At 42.4% G+C, this 12,605-nt stretch overlaps 1 protein-coding gene across 1 annotated transcript in view; it reads right to left on the reverse strand.

The window, feature by feature from the left end:
• Nucleotides 1-3,333, reverse strand: part of LOC142656727 (integrin alpha-D-like) — a 30,180-nt gene extending 26,847 nt beyond the window's left edge. The window contains exon 1 of the mRNA XM_075831654.1: nt 3,294-3,333. Coding sequence (XP_075687769.1) covers nt 3,294-3,333 — 40 coding nt within the window. The remainder of the gene's footprint in view (nt 1-3,293) is intronic.
• Between the last annotated feature and the right edge of the window lie 9,272 nt (nt 3,334-12,605).

The raw sequence follows: 12,605 nt of genomic DNA on the forward strand, positions 1-12,605 counted from the left end.
TCTATATGATCTACTATCTATGTGATCTACTATATATATTGTCTACAATCTATGTGATCTACTATCTGTATGATCTACTATCTATGTTATCTACTATCTATATGATCTACCATCTATGTGATCTACTATCTATACGATCTACTATCTATGTGATCTACTATCTATATGATCTACTATCTATGTGATCTACTATCTATATGATCTACTATCTATGTGATCTACTATCTATGCGATCTACTATCTATATGATCTACTATCTATATGATCTACTATCTATGTGATCTACTATCTATATGATTTACTATCTATGTGATCTACTATCTATATGATCTACTATCTATGTGATCTACTATATTTATGATCTACTATCTATGTGATATACGATCTATGTGATCTACTATCTATGTGATCTACTATCTATATGAACTACTATCTATGTGATCTACTATCTATATGATCTACTATATATATGATCTACTATCTATGTGATCTACTATCTATATGATCTACTATCTATATGATCTACTATCTATGTGATCTACTATCTATATGATCTACCATCTATGTGATCTTCTATCTTTATGATCTACTATCTATGTGATATACGATCTATATGATCTACTATCTATGTGATCTACTATCTATGTGATATACGATCTATATGATCTACTATCTATGTGATCTACTATCTATATGATCTACTATCTATGTGATCTACTATATATATGGTCTACAATCTATGTGATCTACTATCTGTATGATCTACTATCTATGTTATCTCTTATCTATATGATCTACTATCTATATGATCTACTATCTATGTGATCTACTATATATATGGTCTACAATCTATGTGATCTACTATCTGTATGATCTACTATCTATGTTATCTCTTATCTATATGATCTACTATCTATGTGATCTACTATCTATGTGATCTACTATCTATGTGATTTACTATCTACATGATCTTGCTGCATTCATACTTATGTTTTACTTTGGTATAAAGAGACATATTGATGTACAATTAATAGGCGGTGTCAGTCCTTACTGCATGTGGAAATAGTGTCCTTACTGATGCTGATGTCTATCCCTCATACCCCCTGCTGCGTCCTGCATCCTCTTGTTTTTCACGTTGCGTCTGGATATTTGCACGCAGTTTCCTGTGTTTTTACGATTGTCATCGATAAATATTGTTACTTATTTACTACTTTGGCGGTTTCTTATTTTTGGATATAGGTTTTGATTATGGGTTGTATTCTAATCAGACGGGACCTGAGCTGTGACCCTAATACATGATCGCTGCCCCTATACGGGAGAAGAAGAATGATAAATATAGAGGAACAAAAGTCCAAAGAGAAAGATTGTAATCTTGTGGGGGAGGGGATGAGCCGCTGCTCTCCAATAATTAGAATGACATGAGACGCTGCTCTCTAATAACTAGAATGACATGAGCCGCTGCTCTCCAATGACTAGAATGACATGAGCCGCTGCTTTCTAATAACTAGAATGACATGAGCCGCTGCTCTCTAATAACTAGAATGACATGAGCCACTGCTCTCTAATAACTAGAATGACATGAGCTGCTTCTCTCTAATAACTAGAATGACATGAGCCGCTGCTCTCTAATAACTAGAATGACATGAGCCACTGCTCTCTAATAACTAGAATGACATGAGCTGCTTCTCTCTAATAACTAGAATGACATGAGCCGCTGCTCTCTAATAACTAGAATGACATGAGCCGCTGCTCTCCAATGACTAGAATGACATGAGCCGCTGCTCTCTAATAACTAGAATGACATGAGCCGCTTCTCTCTAATAACTAGAATGACATGAGCCGCTGCTCTCTAATAACTAGAATGACATGAGCTGCTGCTCTCCAATAACAAGAATGACAGCCGCTGCTCTCTAATAACTAGAATGACATGAGCCGCTGCTCTCCAATGACTAGAATGACATGAGCCGCTGCTCTCTAATAACTAGAATGACATGAGCCGCTTCTCTCTAATAACTAGAATGACATGAGCCGCTGCTCTCTAATAACTAGAATGACATGAGCTGCTGCTCTCCAATAACAAGAATGACAGCCGCTGCTCTCTAATAACTAGAATGACATGAGCCGCTGCTCTCCAATGACTAGAATGACATGAGCCGCTGCTCTCTAATAACTAGAATGACATGAGCCGCTTCTCTCTAATAACTAGAATGACATGAGCCGCTGCTCTCTAATAACTAGAATGACATGAGCTGCTGCTCTCCAATAACAAGAATGACAGCCGCTGCTCTCTAATAACTAGAATGACATGCTATGCGCTCCGCTGTGGACCTCTGACAACACTTCCTGCCACTATGATGATAAGATAAGGGGCGCACTTGTGGGACATGTGACATTGCAGAATATTACTGGGGATCACATTCATGTGGGACGTCTCCGAGCTACGAGCAGATGGAGCAAAAAGGGGTGATCCCAGGGACCGAATGTCCGAAGATACAAAAATCCTGTCAATGGTCAGAGCAGAAAACTCTGGAAAAATCCTCAAATCCCAAGAGAAGGGAACCCCCTGATATTAACATATTCCCTGTGGAAGAGCGGATTCTGCACCCCTGCTCCTGGAGATAAGCGGGTCATCCTGCATCACCTAATACGAGGAGTACTGAGGGGTGTGGGGAGCTGCAGGAGATAAGCGGGTCACACTGTCACCTGATACGAGGATCACTGTGGGGTGTGGGTCGCTGCAGGAGATAAGCGGGTCACCTGATACAAGAATCACTAAGGGGTGTGGGGCGCTGTAGAAGATAAGCGGGTCACACTGTCACCTGATACAAGGATCACTAAGGGGTGTGGGGCGCTGTAGAAGTTAAGCGGGTCACACTGTCACCTGATACGAGGAGTACTGAGGGGTGTGGGGCGCTGCAGGAGATAAGCGGCTCACCTGATATGAGGGGTGTGGGGAGCTGCAGGAGATAAGCGGCTCACCTGATATGAGGGGTGTGGGGAGCTGCAGGAGATAAGCGGCTCACACTGTCACCTGATAGGAGGAGCACTTAGGGGCCAGGACTGTGCAGTCCTGGAAGTTGCGGGAGGCTGAGAGGACAAGGTACCACATGGTCGGGCACAGGTACAGCTTGGGAGAAGTCTTGAAGTTGGCACAACATGCTGCTCTATGTGGCAGGTGCAGCAGACGGATTTAACTTTTTCCTTACTAATAACATTTTCCTGGATGTTACAGTGCAGTATGGAGCATATATACACAGCCCTGTTCACACACAGTATACAGAGGGGGCACTTACCCTGGCACAGCAGCAGTGTGTAGAGCAGCGGCTCCTCCATGCCTGGGTGCACACCTGTGCTGTTGGAGCAGGGTGCAGTGTCTCGGAGACGGGTGTAGTTTAGTTTCACAGCTCGTGACTTGTGTGAATGTTCTGCAGAACTGAGAGTATTTGTATAGACAGGAATCTGAGCTGTCGCTGCCTCCCCGGCTCCACGTCTCCTCTCACCACGACTGTGCCCCACACTGACCCCGCAATATGTCCCCGAGGTGCGGAGCGGCCACAGACCCCAATACCCCGCAATATGTCCCTGAGGTGCGGAGCGGCCACAGACCCCAATACCCCGCAATATGTCCCGAGGTGCGGAGCGGCCACAGACCCCAATACCCCGCAATATGTCCCCGAGGTGCGGAGCGGCCACAGACCCCAATACCCCGCAATATGTCCCCGAGGTGCGGAGCGGCCACAGACCCCAATACCCCGCAATATGTCCCCGAGGTGCGGAGCGGCCACAGACCCCAATGTTGTAGATCCAGAGGAAGGAGAAAAACCTCCACAAAGCAGCGGCCAAAGGTGAAACGTTCCACCCGGCGATCAGATCCTGTGGTGAACGCTTCACCGCTCTGACAGTAGAGAATCCCGGTCACCTCTGGAGACTGAACATCTTCTGGTCAGAGCTCAGGCGCAGCGGACGGACTCATCAGGCGATCTTGGGGCTGAACCACCTGATCAGCAAATCCATCCTGATGTAAATTTTGCCGTTTCATGAATGGATTTTGTGGAATCGGTTGTGTATGGACGAGGAGATGGCGGGACAGCGAATGTGATAATTGTCCTGATTATATTCACACATATCCCATTCCATGAAGATTTATATGAGCCCAGGAGCAGGCTGGGAATCCTTACAATAAAAGATCATTTCACTATTTCTTATGTGTGGGCCTCAAAGCCACCTGAACATCTGTGACCGGCCATAAGGAAGGCAGGAGAGGGACCCCCGGGCCACATTGTCATCTTCACTGCTCCAGGATTGTCGCCTCGTTCACACTTGTGTATTGTGATCAGTATCCGGAAGATAAAACCAGGAGTGAACCTACAAAGAGAAAAGAAGAATGGAAAGATCCTCAACTGATCCCAATACACAAATGTGAACGAGGCCCTAATGTGAGATGCTGAACCCACCGAGCGGCTGGATATAACGAGCTACGAGCCCACCGAGCGGCTAGATATAACGAGCTATGAGCCCACCGAGCGGCCGGATATAACGAGCTATGAGCCCACCGAGCGGCTGGATATAACGAGCTATGAGCCCACCGAGCGGCTGGATATAACGAGCTATGAGCCCACCGAGCGGCCGGATATAACGAGCTATGAGCCCACTGAGCGGCTGGATATAACATGCTATGAGCCCTCCGAGCGGCTGGATATAACGAGCTATGAGCCCACCGAGCGGCTGGATATAACGAGCTATGTTCCCACCGAGCGGCTGGATATAACGAGCTATGAGCCCACCGAGCGGCTGGATATAACGAGCTATGTGCCCACCGAGCGGCTGGATATAACGAGCTATGTGCCCACCGAGCGGCTGGATATAACGAGCTATGAGCCCACCGAGCGGCCGGATATAACGAGCTATGAGCCCACCGAGCGGCTGGATATAACGAGCTATGTGCCCACCGAGCGGCCGGACATAACGAGCTATGTGCCCACCGAGCGGCTGGATATAACGAGCTATGTGCCCACCGAGCGGCCGGATATAACGAGTTATGTTCCCACCGAGCAGCTGGATATAACGAGGTATGTGCCCAACGAGCGGCTGGATCTAACGATCTATGAGCCCACCGAGCGCCCGGATATAATGAGCTATGTTCCCACCGAGCGGCTGGATATAATGTGCTATGTGCCCACCGAGCGGCTGGATATAATGTGCTATGTGCCCACCGAGCGGCCGGATATAACGAGTTATGTTCCCACCGAGCAGCTGGATATAACGAGGTATGTGCCCAACGAGCGGCTGGATATAACGATCTATGAGCCCACCGAGCGGCTCGATATAACGAGCTACGAGCCCACCGAGCGACTGAATATAACATGCTATGAGCCCACCGAGTGGCTGGATATAACGAGTTACGTTCCCACAGAGCGGCTGGATATAACGAGCTATGAGCCCTCCGAGTGGCTGGATATAACGAGCTATGTTCCCACCGAGCGGCTGGATATAACGAGCTATGTGCCCACCGAGCGGCTGGATATAATGTGCTATGAGACCACCGAGCGGCCGGATATAACTTGCTATGTGCCCACCGAGTGGCTGGCTATAACGTGCTATGTTCTCACCGAGTGGCTGGATATAACGTGCTATGTGCCCACCGAGTGGCTGGATATAACGAGCTATGTGCCCACCGAGTGGCTGGATATAACGTGCTATGTGCCCACCGAGCGGCTGGATATAATGTGCTATGAGCCCACCGAGCGGCTGGATATAACGAGCTATGTGCCCACCGAGCGGCTGGATATAACGTGCTATGAGCCCACCGAGCGGCCGGATATAACGAGCTATGAGCCCACCGAGCGGCTGGATATAACGAGCTATGTGCCCACCGAGCGGCCGGATATAACGAGCTATGTGCCCACCGAGCGGCTGGATATAACGAGCTATGAGCCCACCGAGCGGCTGGATATAACGAGCTATGAGCCCAGCGAGCGGCTGGATATAACGTGCTATGAGCCCACCGAGCGGCTGGATATAACGTGCTATGAGCCCACCGAGCGGCTGGATATAACATGCTATGAGACCACCGAGCGGCCGGATATAACTTGCTATGTGCCCACCAAGGGGCTGGATATAACGTGCTATGAGCCCACCGAGTGGCTGGATATAACGAGCTATGAGCCGACCGAGTGGCTGGATATAACTTGCTATGTGCCCACCAAGGGGCTGGATATAACGAGCTATGTGCCCACCGAGTAGCTGGATATAATGTGCTATGAGCCCACCGAGTGGCTGGATATAACGTGCTATGAGCCGACCGAGTGGCTGGATATAACTTGCTATGTGCCCACCAAGGGGCTGGATATAACGTGCTATGAGCCGACCGAGTGGCTGGATATAACGAGCTATGAGACCACCGAGCGGCTGGATATAATGAGCTGTGAGCCCACCGAGCGGCTGGATATAACGAGCTATGAGCCCACCGAGTGGCTGGATATAATGTGCTATGTGCCCACCGAGTGGCCGGATATAACGTGCTATGAGACCACCGAGCGGCTGGATATAACATGCTATGTGCCCACCGAGCGGCCGGATATAACGAGCTATGACTGGTGGTGGCCTCAGGTAGGTGTCCACTGTTGGCTCCCCTGGCACCGCCGGATCTCGGGTGGACCTCTGTCTGGGCCTCCTGAGATGTTCATCCCCTCTGGTCCCAGGTTTGGTAACTTCCTATCAGCATTGTCTGCACCTGCAGGTTGGGGTTCCCTTCCTCGGGTTGGGGTGTTTGTTCTTTGACTCTTATTCACTTCTGGGAGCCCCAGTCTTAGATATTTAGCTGCTGCCACAACAATTCTCGAAAGGGCAATTACTGAAAGCGGAAGAAACCTCCTGGGAACGAATGTCTGAGGTTTGGGCTTCCTGTGGTTTCACACATGGCTCGGCTCTCGCTGTTCTTGTACGACCTTCTGGTCCTGGGAACGGATTTAACTCCTTCACCTGCTTTACACCGCCGACTGGGGCACCGTAAGAATATCAAGATGTGATATGTGTATAAATAAAACCCCCTCAATATAAACCAGGCCCTGGGTGGGGGAGGGGCATTCAGTGTTGGGTTTCCACAGGGCGTTTTTACTTCTTTTTAATTTTTTTTGTGTTTTTATTGCCGTTTTTTGTGTGCTTTGAAAAATTTATTTGAAAAAACTTCATGCGGTTTTCAGCCATGCGGAATCGCAAAATATCACAAAATCGTGGTAAAACACATGCAGATTTTAAAATGCATTTTTAATAGCAATTAAGAAGCAAATAAAAACTGCAATAATAATGCAGAAGAAATGCGCGAACAACGCCCTGTGTGAACACAGCCTAAGGTGCAGATTCCCACAGTGCGGATTTGCTGCAGATTTTGAATGTGTTTTTTAATCCAGAACCTAAAGAGAAGAAATACATGAAGGAAGGTCTTACAGCCCAAGGGGACATTCACACGTGCTGTTTTGGTGCGTTTCTTTGGCCGCCTTTATAGTTGATGCTGCTTTTTAATTAATTGGGTTTTATTATGTAATTGAGTAAACATGCTGATGTTCTGCGCCCTGTGCTGCCATTTTGATTACGTTTTTTATTGCAGTAATTTGAAGCCAAAACTGCTGAGTTCTGGAGAAAACTCTGCTGCTGCCAAACCAGACACCATAGATGTAAATATACAATATAAGAAAACTAACCCTATGTATATCGTAGATAGTGACATCATAGATTCACATCACGCCTCATTTATGGTAGATTGTGACATCATAGATCTACATCACTCCTCATTTATAGTAGATTGTGACATCATAGATCTACATCACTCCTCATTTATAGTAGATAGTGACATCATAGATCTACATCACTCCTCATTAATAGTAGATAGTGACATCATAGATCTACATCACTCCTCATTAATGGTAGATACTGACATCATAGATCTACATCACTCCTCATTTATAGTAGATAGTGACATCATAGATCTACATCACTCCTCATTAATAGTAGATAGTGACATCATAGATTCACATCACGCCTCATTTATGGTAGATTGTGACATCATAGATCTACATCACTCCTCATTTATAGTAGATAGTGACATCATAGATCTACATCACTCCTCATTAATAGTAGATAGTGACATCATAGATCTACATCACTCCTCATTTATAGTAGATAGTGACATCATAGATCTACATCACTCCTCATTAATAGTAGATAGTGACATCATAGATCTACATCACTCCTCATTAATAGTAGATAGTGACATCATAGATCTACATCACTCTTCATTTATGGCAGATAGTGACATCATAGATCTACATCACTCCTCATTAATGGTAGATACTGACATCATAGATCTACATCACTCCTCATTTATAGTAGATAGTGGCATCATAGATCTACATCACTCCTCATTTATAGTAGATTGTGACATCATAGATCTACATCACTCCTCATTTATAGTAGATAGTGACATCATAGATCTACATCACTCCTCATTAATAGTAGATAGTGACATCATAGATCTACATCACTCTTCATTTATGGCAGATAGTGACATCATAGATCTACATCACTCCTCATTAATAGTAGATAGTGACATCATAGATCTACATCACTCTTCATTTATGGCAGATAGTGACATCATAGATCTACATCACTCCTCATTAATGGTAGATACTGACATCATAGATCTACATCACTCCTCATTTATAGTAGATAGTGGCATCATAGATCTACATCACTCCTCATTTATAGTAGATTGTGACATCATAGATCTACATCACTCCTCATTTATAGTAGATAGTGACATCATAGATCTACATCACTCCTCATTAATAGTAGATAGTGACATCATAGATCTACATCACTCTTCATTTATGGCAGATAGTGACATCATAGATCTACATCACTCCTCATTAATAGTAGATAGTGACATCATAGATCTACATCACTCCTCATTTATGGCAGATAGTGACATCATAGATCTACATCACTCCTCATTAATAGTAGATAGTGACATCATAGATCTACATCACTCTTCATTTATGGCAGATAGTGACATCATAGATCTACATCACTCCTCATTAATAGTAGATAGTGACATCATAGATCTACATCACTCCTCATTTATAGTAGATAGTGACATCATAGATCTACATCACTCCTCATTTATGGTAGATAGTGACATTATAGATCTACAACACTCCTCATTTATAATAGATAGTGACATCATAGATCTACATCACTCCTCATTTATAGTAGATAGTGACATTATAGATCTACATCACTCCTCATTTTTATAATAGATAGTGACATCATAGATCCACATCACGCCTCATTTATAGTAGATAGTGACATCATAGATCCACATCACGCTTCATTCATGGCAGATAGTGACATCATAGATCTACATCACTCCTCATTAATAGTAGATAGTGACATCATAGATCTACATCACTCCTCATTTATAGTAGATAGTGACATCATAGCTCTACATAACTCCTCATTCATGGCATAGTGACATCATAGATCTACATCACTCCTCATTTATAGTAGATAGTGACATCATAGATCTACATCACTCCTCAGTTATGGCAGATAGTGACATCATAGATCTACATCACACCTCATTTATAGTAGATAGTGACATTATAGATCTACATCACTCCTCATTAATGGCAGATAAATACATCATAGATCTACATCACTCCTAATTTATGATAGAGAGTGACATCATAGATCTACATCACTCCTCATTTATAGTAGATAGTGACATCATAGATCTACATCACTCCTCATTTATGGCAGATAGTGACATCATAGATCTACATCACTCCTCATTTATAGTAGATAGTGACATCATAGATCTACATCACTCCTCATTTATGGTAGATAGTGACATCATAGATCTACATCACTTCTCATTTATGGTAGATAGTGACATTATAGATCTACATCACTCCTCATTTATGGTAGATAGTGACATCATAGATCTACATCACTCCTCATTTATAGTAGATAGTGACATCATAGATCTACATCACTCCTCATTTATGGTAGATAGTGACATCATAGATCTACATCACTTCTCATTTATGGTAGATAGTGACATTATAGATCTACATCACTCCTCATTTACAGTAGATAGTGACATTATAGATCTACATCACTCCTCATTTATAGTAGATAGTGACATCATAGATCTACATCACTTCTCATTTATGGTAGATAGTGACATCATAGATCTACATCACTCCTAATTTATGGCAGATAGTGACATCATAGATCTACATCACTCTTCATTTATGGCAGATAGTGACATCATAGATCTACATCACTCCTCAGTTATGGCAGATAGTGACATTATAGATCTACATCACTCCTCATTTATAGTAGATAGTGACATTATAGATCTACATCGCTCCTCATTTATGGCAGATAAATACATCATAGATCTACATCCCTCCTAATTTATGATAGAGAGTGCCATTATAGATCTACATCACTCCTCATTTATAGTAGATAGTGACATTATAGATCTACATCACTCCTCATTTATGGTAGATAGTGACATCATAGATCTACATCACTCCTAATTTATGGCAGATAGTGACATCATAGAACTACATCACTCCTCATTTATAGTAGATAGTGATATTATAGATCTACATCACTCCTCATTTATGGCAGATAAATACATCATAGATCTACATCACTCCTCATTTATGGTAGATAGTGCCATTATAGATCTACATCACTCCTCATTTATAGTAGATAGTGACATTATAGATCTACATCACTCCTCATTTATGGTAGATAGTGACATTATAGATCTACATCACTCCTCATTTATGATAGATAGTGACATCATAGATCTACATCACTCCTCATTTATAGTAGATAGTGACATTATAGATCTACATCACTCCTCATTTTTATAATAGATAGTGACATCATAGATCCACATCACGCCTCATTTATAGTAGATAGTGACATCATAGATCCACATCACGCCTCATTCATGGCAGATAGTGACATCATAGATCTACATCACTCCTCATTAATAGTAGATAGTGACATCATAGATCTACATCACTCCTCATTTATAGTAGATAGTGACATCATAGATCTACATAACTCCTCATTCATGGCATAGTGACATCATAGATCTACATCACTCCTCATTTATAGTAGATAGTGACATCATAGATCTACATCACTCCTCAGTTATGGCAGATAGTGACATCATAGATCTACATCACGCCTCATTTATAGTAGATAGTGACATTATAGATCTACATCACTCCTCATTAATGGCAGATAAATACATCATAGATCTACATCACTCCTAATTTATGATAGAGAGTGACATCATAGATCTACATCACTCCTCATTTATAGTAGATAGTGACATCATAGATCTACATCACTCCTCATTTATGGCAGATAGTGACATCATAGATCTACATCACTCCTCATTTATAGTAGATAGTGACATCATAGATCTACATCACTCCTCATTTATGGTAGATAGTGACATCATAGATCTACATCACTTCTCATTTATGGTAGATAGTGACATTATAGATCTACATCACTCGTCATTTATGGTAGATAGTGACATCATAGATCTACATCACTCCTCATTTATAGTAGATAGTGACATCATAGATCTACATCACTTCTCATTTATGGTAGATAGTGACATCATAGATCTACATCACTCCTAATTTATGGCAGATAGTGACATCATAGATCTACATCACTCTTCATTTATGGCAGATAGTGACATCATAGATCTACATCACTCCTCAGTTATGGCAGATAGTGACATTATAGATCTACATCACTCCTCATTTATAGTAGATAGTGACATTATAGATCTACATCGCTCCTCATTTATGGCAGATAAATACATCATAGATCTACATCACTCCTAATTTATGATAGAGAGTGCCATTATAGATCTACATCACTCCTCATTTATAGTAGATAGTGACATCATAGATCTACATCACTCCTAATTTATGGCAGATAGTGACATCATAGAACTACATCACTCCTCATTTATAGTAGATAGTGACATTATAGATCTACATCACTCCTCATTTATAGTAGATAGTGACATTATAGATCTACATCACTCTTCATTTATAGTAGATAGTGACATTATAGATCTACATCACTCCTCATTTATGGTAGATAGTGCCATTATAGATCCACATCACGTCTCATTTATAGTAGATAGTGACATTATAGATCTACATCACTCCTCATTTATGGTAGATATTGACATTATAGATCTACATCACTCCTCATTTATGATAGATAGTGACATTATAGATCTACATCACTCCTCATTTATGGTAGATAGTGCCATTATAGATCCACATCACGTCTCATTTATAGTAGATAGTGACATTATAGATCTACATCACTCCTCATTTATGGTAGATAGTGACATTATAGATCTACATCACTCATTTATGGCAGATAGTGACATCATAGATCTACATCACTCCTCATTTATGGCAGATAGGGACATCATAGATCTATATCACTCCTCATTTACGGCAGAAAGTGATATCATAGATCTA

The sequence above is a fragment of the Rhinoderma darwinii genome, chromosome 6 (assembly GCF_050947455.1).
Source record: "Rhinoderma darwinii isolate aRhiDar2 chromosome 6, aRhiDar2.hap1, whole genome shotgun sequence".
In the NCBI taxonomy this organism is placed as follows: domain Eukaryota; kingdom Metazoa; phylum Chordata; class Amphibia; order Anura; family Rhinodermatidae; genus Rhinoderma; species Rhinoderma darwinii.